General features: G+C 39.4%; 1 protein-coding gene across 4 annotated transcripts in view; it reads left to right on the top strand.

The window, feature by feature from the left end:
• iqsec1b (IQ motif and Sec7 domain ArfGEF 1b) overlaps positions 1-17393 on the top strand; it is a 157581-nt gene that overhangs the window by 38318 nt on the left and 101870 nt on the right. For 3 of the 4 annotated variants that reach the window (XM_044023311.1, XM_044023310.1, XM_044023317.1), the window contains exon 2: positions 11809-11916. The exons of the other annotated variant lie outside the window; for it this stretch is intronic. In XM_044023311.1, the coding sequence (XP_043879246.1) occupies positions 11809-11916 (108 nt within the window). The remainder of the gene's footprint in view (positions 1-11808; positions 11917-17393) is intronic. 4 annotated transcript variants of the gene reach the window in all.

The raw sequence follows: 17393 nt of genomic DNA, 5'->3' as shown, positions 1-17393 counted from the left end.
AAATCAAACTCTCAATAATCAGTGTTTTTGGCAACTAACTTTGTAGAAGTGTGTGCCATTGTGAGATGCTTCATTAAATTAGAATTGCTTACAACGGAGTTTTTGCTTCGGGACATAATGTAAACATTACATGTACGTTCTTGCCTTTGATCACAATGAACTTGAAGAAGTGATTTTATCGCCACAAACAATGAAAATGCCAACTTTACATCGGAATCCTGACTCGCCATCTCTGCTGCTTCATCGATGCTCTGTTTAGCTGTTGTGTGTGTGTGTGTGGTGCGTATGCTGGAATGCGTGAAACGTGACTCTGCCTTGGTCAATCATAATCGCTTACCTCGTTATTAACCCGCCTCCTCACTAGCTGTGAGCCAGGGGTGCGTTGGGATTACACAGTTTATTCAATCAATGCATAGTAACGCACCGCATTTTACGTCCAGTAACGTTAACGGCGCTGTAAAGACGGGAAAAGTAATTAGTTAGATTACCCCGTTACTGAAAAAATAACGCCGTTTAAAAGAACACTGGGCCTTACATACATGCACAAATAATTGTCAAAATGGAATGATCATTGTAAGTTAGGTTTTCCTTGTTTTTCCTCGTCCTTCTTTCTCTCAAATTTGATGATCCAGTAACATGTTCTCAAATGAGCCTGTCCACAGTTTCCCACCATCTTCACGTTTTAATGAAAACAGCCAGTGTAGAAATGACATATTTTCAGCTGAGTGAGAAGAGGTGAGTAAACTGCTTTCATTGTCTGCTCAGCATGCATATTCTGATTGCTGATTAACAGACACGACAGGAGTTCAGCCTCCAAGTGCCTCAAATAAAGACGTCACAAAACACATTTCATGCATTTTTCGAAAGCTCCATCTGAATGGTGCCTTGCTATGACTGGCCATCCGCTCTCTGGGTGTTGGTTGCCCTCTGCACAGCAGGGGCTATTGGCAGTCAATGAATACAATACCAGACTCATTTATTAAGTGAACAAAGTAAAGCTTTAGGAAGAAAGTCAAGGCTCTGAAACCTTGAGCTACATGCAACTGCACATTCAAACAGATTTCAGTTTTCATGGTGACCACTGTGATGTCGCAGTAAGTACCTGAACTGAAAACCACCTGCAACACATACACACATATTGCTCTATTTGATGGTGCAACAGTTTCAGTGCTCCCATTTAGTCTCTGGTTTATGCACCAGAATTGTATGATATTACTGTACAAGTAACATTGTTTAATTTAATGTATGGAAATGAGGCCGCTCCCTTTTTTTCATTTTACTGTTGACATTGAGCTCCCCTTCTCATTTCGCTTTTCACATAAGGCTCCCCCAAACTCCCGCTGTCTCTTCATGGCAATTTAATGAGAGCCCTCGAGTAAGAAACTCTAATTTTGTGTGTTGCCTTTGTCGGGTAGGTAAAATGGCAACGCTCACAAATAATGCATGTGAATATGACCTACAGTCAAATGGCTTTGTATTCAGAAAACTTCAATGCTGAGGTTTGGAAATGGATTTATTCAAAGTTACCTTGCAGGGAGGCAACTTTCTCTTTTGTTTACAACATTAACATCCACAAAAGTAAAGGCACTCTTTATAAGTTTGCCTCTCTATCTTGAATGTGCAACACAAGTGACAACCTCGGTTTAAATTTGTAAACAAATAGGTCGTAGTTTATTTTTGAACATATACATATAATAACGTATACATGTAATATAAATGAAATAAGCAACAATAAAAAAAAGGTGGATACTCAAAGACAACCTGAGAAAGAAACACAATCTTTTCATTTACAAAAAAGCATAGTGATGAAGCTGCAGTTAAGTTACAGCCTCATGTTACTACGAACAGCTGTTTTTGGAACAAATGTTTAGCCCTTTAAAGGCAGTCATTTTGATAACTTTGATAGTATCAGTGACTTTATGTCAGAGACCAATGATTCTCTCATATCATACTTGATAAAATCACCTAGCCAGAATATCAGTCTAACCTTAGACAAGGACACATAGTGTGTATTTGTGGGTGAGTGCAGAGGCCTACTGTGTACTTTGTGAATATACTGTTTGCACCACAGTCTTATATTCTATTTTCCCACAGGACACTCTGGTGTTCTGGGTTTGTCATTTTGCAGACAAGCAGTGCTGTCACTGCTAACCTCCCCTTCCCCTTCTCACTTCCTGCTATCTCCTCATCTCATGGGAGTGGGGTGAACCAGGTCTTTTGGCAGCTGTAGCACATTAACCCATGGTGAATCTTCTTGTTTTGGCTTTCCACTTTAGGGGTCACCACAGCAGGTCATCTGCATCTATCTTGCCCTATCCCTTGTGTCCCTGTTATGCCAACTGTCCTCATTTCCTCCTTCATAACATCCATGAACCTTCTCTGTGGTCCTCCTGTTTTCATCCGGCCTGGCAGCTCCATCTTCAACATCCTTTGTCCAGTATACTTACTTTACCTCCAGTTCAACCTGCGTCCCTCGAATATGCTCATTTCTAAACCTGTCCATCTCCCGGTGACTCCCAACAAAAATCTCAGCATCTTCAGCTCCACCTCCTGCCTTTTTGGGCAGTGCCACTGTCTCCATGACATACTGTACATCAGAGCAATTCTTACTACCCTTCTCATCCCCTCTGTTCCCTTCACCAACATTCCCGCTCCAGTCGTCATCTGTCTTACTGTAGAACTCTTGTTTCTTTCTAACTGACAACCAACTTGTGGCACATAAGCACTGACAACATTCAACATCACACCTTCAATTTCTAGCTTCACTCTCGTCACCTCCAGAACACTCTTCACAAACTCTTTCCTCAGGATTACCCCTATCCTATTTTGCTTTCTATCTAAACTATGGTAGAACAGTTTGAATCCACATCTGATGCTCCTGGCCTTGGTTCCCTTCCACCTGGTCATTTGTGCACGCAATATAATTCAATATATTGTCACTGCCAGACTTTTACCCTTTCTTCTTCATATTTTACCCCTCTACTCTTCACTCTACTCTCTTGTTGGTCAATAGCACAGGTGTTAACCTGGGCATTGACCTTTCTGGTATGGCATTATCAGGGCTCTTTGATCGCATATTTGACCACAGATTTTTGGAATGTGACTAACTATTTTCTTTGACTGACTAGTGCACCAAAAATTCTCCGACATTTCCCTTCCATTGTGGAGACAGAATCAACACTAACACTGACAATTTCCCTCCAACGCTGTCTGTTCTGTGCGGCTGTCATCAGCCGTCTTCCATCTCAGTTCTGTCAGCTTGCGTCCAGTTCCCGATGCCCCGGTGTTCTGTGTGCGTGCTCAACAACATTTTTTGCTGGTAAACATAAATGTAAAAGTTGAGCTCACTAGTGCAACCAATACAAAAAGTTAGTCTGGAGCCCTGAGTATTGTTTTCAGTGCATATTTGATTTGGCAAATATTTTACATGGGATACCTCCCACTGACACAACCCTCCTCATTTATTCGGGCTTGGGACTGGCACTAGACGTTCACTGCATGTGGCCCCTCCCCAGTGGCTCATTGAATGATGGATTTAAAATGATTTATGTTACATCACTGAGAGAAATGCAGTGTTCTGCTAGCTGACAGGGCATTCTGTGAAAGGAAGCAAGCCAAGGTTAACAAGGCTGTAGAGGCCTGTGGTTGTGTGCCGGCACGTGGTAAGCACCAGCACACCTTGTGTAACGAAATCTCTACATTGACTGCAGCACTGCTCTATTTAATCAGGGCGATACAGTGAAAAACAATACATGATAGAAACCTAAAGGCTCCTACCATAAAGGCTACAACCTTATTAGATTCCTGGGCTGCAAGAATTTGCATTGTAATGAGGATAAATCAATTTTTGTGGTTTTTGAAATAACTCCTGAATGGTTTCAGAGAAAATTGTTTTTAAACTGTACAGTATGTGATACGCAAAGGGGAATGTCTCATGTGAACTGAAGTGCTGTTGTATAATTCTCATAATTAGAGGCAGTCAATATTGCTGTCTATGTTAATCATGATAATGAAGCATATGTGGTGTCTTTTTTTCAGCCCCATTCTATGGAAAAACAACAGAAGTAGAAGGTTTTCATTCCTTTGATTTTGACAAGATTTGTTTTGATTTTAGAGACCTGTCTTCTGTATCATATTAGACAAATCTACCTATATTAGAATTCGGGTGCACATTTACGTGTTTTACAAAATACAATAAGTAAGCCAAATAATATCATTAGTTGATTAGTTAATAGTTATAATTATTATTATTTAATTAGATGTGCTTCCTGAGGCTTGCCACTAAAGCAACTTATCATTTAGATGTCAATAACATCTGATCAGGTATCCTCCACTTACCATTCTGAAAAAAAAACAAACAATAGCAATATCAACGTACAAGAGCTGTCCTACATACAAAGTTAGGTCTGGCCTGTTTGTCAGGGTTGAGCTTGATGATTGCCAACTGTACATGCACACAGAACAATCTCACGCACCCCAGTGACAATGATAGCAGGTTTTGTCTGCCAAAGAGTTTATGGATGTTTTGACAGTTCACAGGACCACAGACATGCTGGATCCCATTGCTGGCCAGTCCAACACTGACAAATGTGTCAATGTGTTTGTGAGACAGATAACGACAGTGCAGGAAAGCTGCACACAGCTATGTTATTATAAGGCCTAAAAACATTTTGGGTTATTGTGGTACAGGACAAATACTGGTGTCTAAACGTCAGGTCCATTTGATTAATGGCGAACACTGTGTAGGCCTATTGATTTGTCTTATTCAGTTTTTACTCTGCTCATAGCAGCGCTGCATGTCTGATGTTGTTCTGTTATTCACCCAATGAAAAATGAATCCCTTGTTCTCAAAAATATTGTATTCATATCTTTTTTATTGTGTCACAAACACTTGTCCACTCTTTTTGTGACCAACATCCTCATGGTGTGGCATAGATATGGTAGAAGTCAGGAATACACAAATACAGGACACAAAAAGAGAAGAAAAGGGCAGAAAACCATGCCCACTCCACCTCTCAACTTCCACTTTACAAGACAGCATAGACATATGTGCAATATAGAGATCAAAGTAACATGAGGTCAACAGTGAAGAGCAAAAAGAAACTATCCTCGTGCTTTATCTACCTCACTCCCCACTGCTCCCTCGTGTTCCAGCCTCCAACCTGCTTGCCATTCCATATAAAGAATATGGGTAATATTGTTTACAGTTAAAGTTAATTAGGTCTCATGAGACTTGGTAAGGGTATGGTATTTTATTACTCGGCTCATCCATGAATAGAACATTAAAATCTGGATGACTAAAAGTTAATGTTTGGCTAACAGGCTTTGGTTATCTCTGAGTGTATAACGTGCACCCCTTTCATTTTAAGTAAAAAAGCATGAAAGTTGATTTTTATTGTTGATTTCATAATGCATAACTTTTCTTGAAATAAAATTGGTAAAGACATATATATATATATACATATATATATACATACAATACATGTATGTATTATGGAACAAAAGCAGCAGTGAGGTTTCTTCCAAAAGACAATGAATTGGTGATAATAGTTTAGTCTTAATTTGTTGCTGTGCACAGAGTATTGAAAAAAGCTAATTTTCTTGCAACAGTCCATGAAATCCACTAAGGTGAGCCCAACTGTACAGCCAGATGGTTCTCAAAGATGTGATTAAACTGCAATAATTAATAGTGAGGTAGCCTCTGTTTTTTAAGCAGTGGGCACCACCAATTATTACATTTTTGGCATTACAACTGAAGCTTATAAATATCTCTCCCACTACATTTTATTGACGTAGAGAGAAATTAGTTGTAGAGAGGCGATACACAGCAAAGCTGATTTACAAAGGCCTCATACTGAAGGGTAATCAGATTTTGTTGCAGTGATATTGTTGCATGATGTTAAATTCTCTCAGATCACCCACCTCTTTGGAGAAAATGGTTTGATCTTGTCATAATCAGTGCAAAATAACCCATCAGCCCTAAGAGTGTGCAAGAGTGCAACAGAAAGGACTTGATGTTGGATGACTTTCTCAGGAATAATAGAAGTGAATGACTTTTTTCAGTAATACCACAGAGAAACATACAAAGATTAAGAATTTGTGACGCAAAATCTCTTAACCCTTTTCTGTGTGATGTAACTGACAGTACTCACTTCTCACCCATCAGGAGGAAATACAAGGTTCTGTCGCTGGGAAAAAAAAAGGTCCCACATGCACTTAGTTTAGTGTGTGCTGTAAGAAAGGTTCAGACACTCCACATGCATTTCTGTTTATCGCTTCATTGTCAGAGCTCACTGTTTTGTGCATCGAGCCCTGATGGATAGAACTGGAGTGGTGACAGAGCAGCAGCAGCACGTGACTTTGTTTTCACAACTGACCTTGGTGTTGTGCTGATTAAGGGATTGGAATGCACCGTATTGACTTCTCACCACCACTTCCTTGAACTCTTTGACGCAACGTTGTTAAACACGTAACAAATTTCTCATGGACGTCTCTAGTCCACTTTCCCCTTTTTACAAATCCAAAGTATCTGTGGATCTTTGTTTCTCACAGACTTGGACTTTAAGCTACGTTCTTTCTCTATAATGAGGACCTATGTGAAAGGAAAAAGCTTAACACAGACAGCATCCATAAAATTGAGGTTTCCGTTTTGACATTTGGAGAGGAACATTTGTGCCCCCCCACTCAGACCTTGGTTGCTTGTAGGCAAACTGTGTGAGAGCAAAAGAAGTGGCACACAAATGCAGGGTGGATTATCCAAACAGTGTTTTCCATTAATTATGTAGACTAATTTGCAGAGTGTAGTCTCTGATTGCTGTCTGATGTACACAGTGCTTGTTTATCTGACCTGTCACTTTTGTTTCCACTGACACAGTTTTGAGTGAAAATGACTCGTTGGAAAGTATTATCTATAGGCTCTTCATGCAGTATTGCCTCCGTCAATATCTTTCTCCTCATCATACTTTTGGATCCTGTCAATCAGTATTTTTTCTTAGTTTATCTCTACGTTCTTTATTTTCTTATTATTGATTCACCGTAGGGCCACACGGTTGGTGTAGCGGTTAGCACCGATCCAGGTTCACGACCTGGTCAGAACAAGGGCTTTTCAGAATCGAGCTTGCATTCCCAGTGTGTGCATGGCTTTCTTTTCCAGGTTCTGTAGTTTCCTCCCACAGTCCAAAAACATTCAGAGTTGGGAATTAGGCACATTGGACCCTCGAAATTGACCGTAGGTGTGAGTGTGGGTAGTTCTTTGTCTCGATGTAGCCCTTTGAAGAACGGGCGACCTGTCCAAGGTGTACCCCACCTTTCTCCCTATGTCAGCTGGGAGAAAGAATGTGTAGGATAAAGCAGTAGAAGATGAATGAATGAATGATTCACCATAACAGTAATTCACTACAAACTAATATAGTGTATTGATGGATTAGAGGCATTAGAGTGAGAAGTCACATAAGTTGGGCTTTTATGCCCAAAATATTTAAAAGCATAATATTTTAATCCTAATGTAGCTGCACCTCTGCTTCACTCAAGATAAGATAAGATTAAATTATATTTTATTAGTCCCACATTGAGGAAATGTATGGCAATTTTAAAAGAACTAAACTTTGTGGCGATGCATATTAACTGTAGCAGTGAGCAATTCTCAAAACGCAAGCAAACACTCCACTGACTATGAACGTCAATTTATTGTAGAAAACCATTAGCTGAGTTAGTCCTTGAAACCACTTTGCCAGACTTCTGACACATACAAAGTTTTGGGACCAGTGTGTTTAGAGACAACCATTATGTAAGCAGAGGACCTGCACTCTAGTGATAACAGGCAGCTTATGTGCCAGGCAGTGAAAAATCTCCATCCAGGACATCACCTCGTATGGAGAGATTATCACTGGAAGCTTGGGGTCACTGAGAAGCACAGCCCATTTGTCCTTGGGGCAGGTTTATCCATATGACATGTTGCTGGTTGATACATTTGAGACAGGGTTTTCTCATCACAAGCTGCATTACACTGAATTGGGTCTTGAGGTTCACACTTCAAACTGATGCTGTATTTGTTTTTATCTTTCAGTCCAGATGACACATCATATCTGGTCAAGTGCACCTACAGATTATACACAGGTTGATGTTGCACACTAAAATCAACATAATATATCTATAAATATATATGTATGTGTATATATATACATATTTATATATATATATATATATATACACACACACATACATATGTGTGTGTTGTTTTTTTTTGTTTGTTTTTTTCTCATATGCCTCATTGTCAAATGAAAAATAATCACAGCTCCCCCTGTCATGGTCTTTTCCAGGTTTTGTCATTCGGTGCCGTTCGATTTTTTCAATAATTGCAATTATTCATATAAAAGTGGCTGTTATTGGAATATGCTTTAATTTAGCTGGACAGTTTAACGTTTAGTTGTTTCGGCTAAAACGTATGAGATGCTTGTGACTTTCTTAACTATGCACAATGATGGTTGATGGATGTCAAACACAGTTGCTGTTTAGTGTCTTACAAAAATGTCCCCCGAATCATTTCCTATATAGCCTCAAACAAGAAGAACAATATTTCACTATAATGAAGTCATTAATCATATTGCGATTGTGGGCTGTGTCTAAGTATAAACATGCTGACAGCAGCAGCAACTTATTCCCTGCTCACAGTGACAGCAGCTGAGAAAGTTGGAATGTAGACGTGGCTAATCTGTCATAACCTATCAATACGTGTACACTCTTTGTGAAGTAAAGGCTTGTGTATTTTGGAGTAAATTGAAAGTTATTGCTACTCTTGTAGCAGAAGACGATAACAGCAAAGGTTCCTCTAGACTTTCTAGACATTGTTGCAAAAAAGTATTACTGAGCAAAAACGGGTTAAAGTAATTGGAAATTGTATGTTCTTCAGGAGCTTGGAGTCAAACTTGCATGTCTTATGTAGAGACACTACCACAGGGATGGTATACTTCCTTGATATGAAATGATATCTATGTAAGACTGATAAAGCTAATGACATTAATATCTATAAACTGTCTATAAACCCCCACAATGACCATCCCTTTAAGGCTAAACTGTTGTTATTCATACACATACAAGTTAATTCTACCACAGCTGTCCACTATGAAGGTTTCTGAGATCATCAAAATCGCCTCAAACTCTTCTTAATTGCCAGGTGACATGTGGGAAACTCCCTCCTATAAGTGGGGATCTGTGTATCAGGTTTTGCAGTAGTAGTTGCTTTCCTATCCTTCTGTTAATAGCAGAAAATGTTCTGTCTGTGAGTGTGTTGTTTTTTTTTTTTTTTTATGCTGGTGTGCCTGTCAGACACAGGTGCTGTTGTTGCTGCTGTCAGGATTGGGGAAAAATCAATTCACAGATATTGACTTTACAATATTTTTTTTTTCCCTGAGGAAAGAGCAAAACATGTTTTATTTTAAAACTAGGAAACACAAGAAAAACATTTTTGTGAGATAACTTGCCTTGGCAGTGTATTTGTTCAGGGTGAGCAAAGACCAATGCCCCAATGCCGCAAATTGTCCCACACACTGGGACACACACTCGTCATTAGACCTTATGGGAATAGTTCAGTGACAAATGCTTCTTCAGTTACTCAGCCTACTGCAGCAACTACAGGACAATGGATGTATGGGTGTTTTATTTTATTGCCAGTCGTTGATTCACTGCGACAGCCATGTGCCACCCTGGGCCAAGCTTTGTCTGGACGTTTCTCTCTGCTCATGGGGATAATACAAAGTGAATAACATCTATCTGTAACAAAGTTGACCAAAAGGTGAGAATGTCCTTGCTAGAAAAAAAGTTATTTTTAAAAGCTTAAACCAAACCAAAGTTTCCAAACCTTTTTGCCCCACAATATCAATCATATCAGAGCACTGAGGGGTAGCTGTGAGCTCAGCCTCCCCTTCATGCTCACAACTCCTTTTAAGACGGGGACCACGACTGATGATTGATCACTTACAGGACCCACAGTCTTCAGCTTGTCTCCATCAGCCTGGCCACTTTTCGGCAGCAGAAACTCCAAAAAGCAGAGACCCGACCAAAATGTTGCATGTTAGAAAGACTTTTTGCTTTTGTTGTGGTTTGCTTGAATGGATGCATGTCCAAGACTTTCCATGTCCAAGACTTTTGCTGATCAAAGGTCAATTTTCAAAGTGACTAATCAGTTAGACAGAGACATCTGTTACTGTACCTGTCTTCAAAAATGGGTTGTCTTCCAACCAGAAGGTAGGGAGTTTGATCCCCAGCTCCTTGAGTCTGTATGTTAATGTGTTTCAAGACACTTAAACCCCAATTGGGTGAATGACATTTGATAGAAAAAGCCCTGTATTAAGCTGTGCTAAATATGTAGAACTACAGGGTAAAGCACTTTTATCATCAAGACTAGAAAAGCACTATGGAAATTCAAACTATTTACCAAAGTTCAGATTAATGACTGATTGTTGCAAGAAGAGAAAATGAAGCTTTCTCTTTACTCTTCATCGTGATATATTGTTTTCTGAGAACATATCATTTGCAGATGTCTATAGTTATTTTGTGTGGGTTTATAAGCACCATAGAATACACCTCTCTAAGCATTTTTCTGATGGCCATTTTCTGGGCAGCCTCTAGCATGTGGTGACTGTGTTGCTAGGAGTGCCAGATTAAAAAAAAAAAAAAAACATTTGTCATTTGATTTGGCTGACAGTGACAAATGGCATAGTTTGCTGTTTGTCTATTTGTACTAAAAAACCTAAACCTCTCATATTGCCATGAACAAGCATTCGTAAGTGCTCTGTTAACATCAGAGAAAAAGTTTCCTCTCAGCTCAGGTGCTGAGTTTGCCAGTTTGCCAAAGAGGTGGACACTTTATTAGTGTACTTTATTCAGCTTGTATAGAGAAGTGCTCTTTTTTGTCCCAAATGTCCTGTGTTTCAGAAATATAGTTAGCCACAATGCTATCCCTTTGCAGACAAACACATGCACACATACACATACACACACCAGTTTGACACTACAGTATATTGATTTCGATTTATTTAGACAAACTAAGTGTTATCCCTAACCATAACCATAACCTGTTAATACCTTACCATAACCATAATCTAACCACAATTAAAATCTTTGTCCAGAACTTAACCAGTTCCTGAGAAATTACATTCTACCTCATTAGGACCAGGTTTTGGTCTCCATGAGGACTACAGGTCCTGGCAAGGTCTGTGTTTAAGCCAAAAAAAGGTCTTAAAGGTGTACCAAATAAAGGTATACCGCAAATTGACCATAGCTTGCACTTGTGATTTTTTCTGTTGAAACATGAATTGTTTTGTTGGATATCGTGGGAACTTCAGATATAGGAAATGGAAAAGTCATTGATGCTAACAACTTGGATAACAGAGTGTAATTCTAATCTGCTTCCTTTTGTCTTGTGCTTTCTTCCTGTTTATTTCTTATCTTCACAACCTCTCTCTTCACCTCGCCTTACTCACACTGTGGTGCATTCTGGAGATGTCTCATCTTCGGCCTGCTCTTCTCCTCCTCCTCTCACTGCTCTCAACCTGTTGCTGATTCAGCCTGTTATCATAAAGCATGTATGAGAGTTGCAGGCTCTGAGTTGGATGCATTAAAATGCTGCAGGCGGTGGACAGAGGTGATCCCTTTATGTGTAAAAATCCAGCGTTAAGCTCAGTTGGGGTTAGCATTTTAGAAGACCCCCTTGCTTGATTCTGGATGAAAAAGCATAACTATATCTTCTTGAATTTCATGAAATGTGCATTATGACTTGCTCCAATGTGCCTCTTTCTTTTTACGTTGCAGGAGACATACCTCATTGCCTATTGAAGTCTCAGAGATCCCTCTAAACCTAATTGCCCCTCCATGTAGAAGAAGTTACCCCTGTCGGAAATGGAAGTCTGCATCTTCTGGGTAAATCAAAGGGTTTTTCTTGTTCTTAATGCATTCACCTTTCTCAATTGGATCACAGATATCATCCATTGTTTCCTGACAGTCCGGCTCATTATCTTTCCTGCTGCCACTTTATTCTTTTTATCAGTCGGGTAGAACATCTTGTCTTTGGTCTTTTCATTCCTCATGCTGCTGTTGAGTGTTTTTTTTATTTGTCAGTCCTTTTCCTCTTGCTCATGATGACTTCCACCCTCTACTGCGCACCAGCTGGTAGGTGGCCTCCTCGTCTTCCAAATCCAATTAGATGGAAAATGAACAACCCAACCCATTACAGCCACAGAAGCAAAAGCAGTGGCACAGTGGGGGAACCAACTGATTTCTGGAATATAGCAGGCGTAACAGACCCCTGTGATGTCACTTCTCTTTCCTCCACTTCCTCCATCATTCAGCATTACTTTGCAAGAGGTGGAATAGATGAATGATATCCTTGAAAGTGAGTGACACGATTTGCTGTACCGCCACAACTTTGTAGATTATATTGCAAGCAGCATATTTGTATAAAGCGTCTCTCGGCAGCACATACAGTGCAGCACAGTAATGGCCTATCTGCTTGGCTGTCCATGCAGTCCTCCTCTATGAGGAAGCTTTTCCTTGGAGTTCATTACAGTTTCTCAGTGAGGCCCTGAAAGCTGCTCTGCAAATGAGCAGAGATGGGAAGGAATGCAAACCCTGAGAGTGTTGAGCAGTGGGACATAAGCTTCAAAAGCTTTGTAGCAATTTCAAAGGGTTTTATTCTTGACGCTGTATCTATTGAGTATCCAGCGCAGAGCTTCAGATAAGATTTTAAAGGCAAGTTTGTGGGGAGGAAAACAGATGCACTACAAACAACTCGCTCTACAGGACTTTTACCTGTGAGGGATGAAGATAGTGAAAGTCCTAATTAGTTGTGTGTGCTCACCAGATGGGCATGGATATAAAGAGAGTGTTAAGAATTAGCTCTAAACCCATGTGATTATGGTAAGGTCTTGAGCTGTCTTGCTAAATTAGGTGGTGTTTGCGAACAAACATGAAAAAACTGTTGCAAATCAATTTCAATTGTCCAGGGAGTTGTGTTCTGAATGACATTTGGTTCAAGCACTTACAATAGGGGGAGGTAGGTGTGGAGACTGATTGTTAAAGCCCTGAGAGGTAGAGATGAAGTGACACCATGGTGCATGTGGTTAGTGAGCCAGCATCTGCTGCCGAACAAGGAAGCAGCTTTGGGGATTTTTAAATTGTTGGTCAGATATAAAGTGAAAGATAACAACAGGAGATATATCTTCATATCTATGATGTGATACTATATGATACTATATGATTAAACTCATAATATAAGCCAAATGTACAGTAGATGATGAGTTGTTTTAGTGTAAAAATGAATAATTAAAATAATATGAAGAAAAAATGGAAATTAAATGGTTGATAAAGATGGTGTGCTCTAGAATAGATACTTAATGAACTTAATGCTGTGACTGTGTTCATTAGTGCTTTTTTCCAGGTCAAGAATTAAATGTGTATCTCGTATATTAACAAACGTCTGGTCATACTGAAAAACCATGTGCAGCAGACTTAAACAGTGATGCCTCTTGCAGATCACCCATCTCTATATGAAATGTGATGGAGTCTGAATGTGAGTGTGAAGTGTCTGGATAGCTTGCTATTTGCACAGGTGTGCCTCTCCTCAGTAATGTTTGCCAAAGCGGTCCCTCAGATAAACCAGGCTCTGTTGGAGAGCATATTGCCAGGCTGGAAAAAGAAGAGTAATTTGTGTTTGGAGGAAAAAGAAAAAGAAAAACACCCATAACTCTGCAGAAATTCCAGCTGCATTATGGGAAGACAGTGTGGTCTGCTTTTCTCTTTAATCTGGTGTTCTTCAGTATGGATATTTCTTTTAATAAAACCACAGCGAGGCTTTAAAAGTCTTCCAGAATATGATGATACTGTGGCTGTCTCCAGCTGTTCTATTTGTTGACATAGTCTCTGCCCAGTGTTCTGAGGTCCAGATTACTTCCAGTTTGTGCTTCATTGGATGTGTGGATGTGATTCACAAAACAGCTAGTGATCTGTGTAAATGGCTTTTCTCTAAACCACAACATCAGGTTCATGTTCTTTTCTCCTGACTGCACTCTCTCTAAGTGTTTTGTTGTTGTTGTTGTTGTTGTTCTTGTTGTTCTTGTTGTTGATGTTGATGATGAAACCAATGTGATTACCTCTATCTCTGGGGTTTAATTAATACCCTATCTACAATGGTGCACAGTGTTGGGTTGGGGATCCTGGAAAAACTGTTCAGCAGGCTCCCTTTTGAATTCAAAAGTACAAGCTCCTTTCTTCAGATTTCCCTCCAAAGCTACGCCTCCAGACCACTTGGTTTCACGTGGATTCACAAGCACTGCGCAGCATAGGTAACTTTCTGTACTTTACCAGTCCAGTAGAAACAGAGCAACCATATCATCACATCGCAACCCTTTCTGGGCTTTGGTTGTCGCCACCGTTCAAACACAGCACAGATGTTCACTCTGGTCTTGGATCGCTCGGAAGTGCTTTTCTCAAAAACTGTTTTTCGTTTGCGACCAACACTTACTGTTGACACCTTTTCTGCCATATAGTCGCTGCTGGCGTTGTCTTCTGAGCATGTGCGATTAGTGCATGAAGAGGTGTAAGTACATGGGGGGAGGGGAGGTCAGACGGCAGTTTGATTTGATTGATTGCATCATGTGTTTTTACAGGCCTGTCCGTTTCACAGGTGACTGACATTTAAAATTTTTGTGAACCAATTAATGTATTCATTAATTGGTTACAATTGGAGGACCATTTCCTGGTTATAATTTCTGGTATGTTTCGGCACATTGTAAAATCTCTAGTTAGGTTTAGGTATCATTAAAGATCATGAATTTTCCTCATAGCATCACACTATAGCATTAGTCATAACAGTAAGGATAAATAATAAAAACACACCTGTTCTCATAACACCATAAAAAACAGTCCCTTCTGTCCTGATGAGCTTTCTTTTGCATGTCTAATTTTAGAGATTTCATACTTGATCTGTTGTAAATACCTGCAATTGAACAATTTGTTACTCACAGATTGTAGAATCAGGCATAAGGGAATATGTCATTGGCCTTTAAAGAAATACAAAAATGACATGCACATTCAGTAAAACCCATTTAGAAGGTAGCTGGATCAATAAGAAAGGGTTGCGGCACTGATGAATACACAATTTATTTTTTTCTCATGGTTCAAATCTTATTTGATGTTACAGCAGTGTGCATTGATTCACTCAGCTTTATCAACTCTTTTTTCCCCTCTCTCTAGTTGTACACATCGGTACAGGCATTGTGTAGCATTGTAATGCCAGGTTTGAACAGTTGTTCTTAATACTGTCTTATAATTGTGATGGTATCGCTCAGGAAGACCAGGTCTGAACAGGACCTTAGACTGTGTTCTCAAGGCTTGATTTGGGTCTTGCTTCCTCAGAACCCAGTGAAGACACTGCTCTTCTTTTCCAGCAGGTTTGCTCACCACATGTTTTTGTTAAGCAGATGCATCTGAGCATTTCTGTCACCGAGTCTCAGTTTTCTTAGCTTAGAAAACGAGAGTGTGTTCATTTGTACTCGTGTCTGTCTTTGCTCTTGAAAGCTCTGCTTGTTTAATGCAGTGTGACCTCCTCTGGTGTTGCCAACACACCATCCTCAAAGTAATAAACTGTTGTTTCAGTCATGACATTAGTGGAGAAATTAAATTGTGTATTTGTTTTGAATGTGTGTGCGAATAGTAATTAGGTTTTTATTGTTACAGTAAAGTCAACGTTGCTTGAATTTGTGCATATTTACTTTGCTCTGGTGTGGCCCTCTGTTACTCTGTCCTTATGTCTGCTGGGGCAGCAACTACTAATGGATTAATCAATTAATTAATAATCAGTTACTAAATTAATTATCAACTATCAATCACAAGTTCACTTTCTTGACTGTGAATACTTTCTGTTTCTTTGCCCAGCATAACAAATAAATCATTTCAACTGAATAATTTGAGAACCTCATCATTTCAAGGTTTAGGAAACAGCAATCAACATTTTATGGATTGAACAACTCATTTATTAATCGAGAAAAAAAATGAATTTCTCGATTATGAAAATAATTGTTAGTTGAAGCCCAAATATCTGCATATTTGTAACCGGGTGTCATTTATGAGATTGTTAAATACGCATAAAGGGTTTGGCTTGGGTGTTGGCTGAGCAACACTTTGGATTAAGATGCTTTGTTTTCTATGACCTTTTATCTGTTTAAGCCTAAAGGGCAACAGAGGATAAAAAAATATTTAAGTGTGCTGTCAGTTTTGGACTTTAGCAGGATGAAGTAAGAAACACTTTCCAGTGTTTCACCTTGTCTTTCAGGGCTTTTCTCTGTGTGTAGGAAGACATTTGCATTCAGTCTACAGACTGCCTGATGCAACAAAATATTAATCCTCCCCACTGATGTTTGTGCTGAGATGCATAGTGAGTGGCTGCTAAACATATACCATGAATCCAGAAGGAAGTGTAGCACGTGTGCAAATACGTGTCTCTGTGTGTATACCTGGTATTCCTTATGTTGTGGGGAAGAAAATGTGTTTACACAATTTTAAAGTTAGGCTCAGGTTAGGTTTAGTTTAAGGTTAGGATCAGGGTTAGGATTAGGCCAGTAGAATTTATGGTTAAGGTTAGAGTAAGCCTCCAGGAAATGAATCTATGTCAATGCAATGTCCTCAGAAGTCATGGAAATCTGTGTCTGTGTGTCTGTGTGTATGTGTGATCAGTATGCAGGCTGTGTTAGTGTTACACACTTAATTGTGCCTTCATCTCATCTGATAGTGGTTCATCTGGCTGAGTGGTGTATCCGTTCCTCCACCAGTGATGACCTAATAATGTAAAACATGTCAGTGGCTTATTATGTTCCATCTCCTAGAACATATTGCTTTTGTACAATTAATGGGAAATGTTACATTTGATCATTTTGTGTGCACATGGTATCTGATGGCTGAAGTCATTATTTGAGGCGAAGTTCTCCCCTGGATGGATGGATGGATAGATGGATGCTGAATCTGTGGCGTTTCTGTAGCCTTAAGCAGGTGCTTTTTGTGCCAAAATGTTACCACAGGTCACTCTCTGTGCCTAAACTGAAACACATTCATAGCCAGGAAGTGATCATTTTCACCACCAATGATGTCAAAGTGTTCATCTGAAGACATCACTTATTTAACGTAAATAAGTGATATATTTTTGTGTTCTGAAATGTTTCCTCACATTTATTTGGCATTTGTGTAAATGTACTGTATAATGGCATCATGTGATCCTGCGTTTTACCATGTACATTAACTCTTATCGAAATAATAAAAAAAAAAATAAAAAAAATGACGATCACAATTAACAGTATGACATGGAAATCAAGTTAGTTTGTTTCTTGTAATCAAAATCATGATTAATT

The sequence above is a fragment of the Solea senegalensis genome, linkage group LG4 (assembly GCF_019176455.1).
Source record: "Solea senegalensis isolate Sse05_10M linkage group LG4, IFAPA_SoseM_1, whole genome shotgun sequence".
Lineage (NCBI taxonomy): Eukaryota > Metazoa > Chordata > Actinopteri > Pleuronectiformes > Soleidae > Solea > Solea senegalensis.
This window is presented reverse-complemented; position numbering and strand designations above follow the sequence as displayed.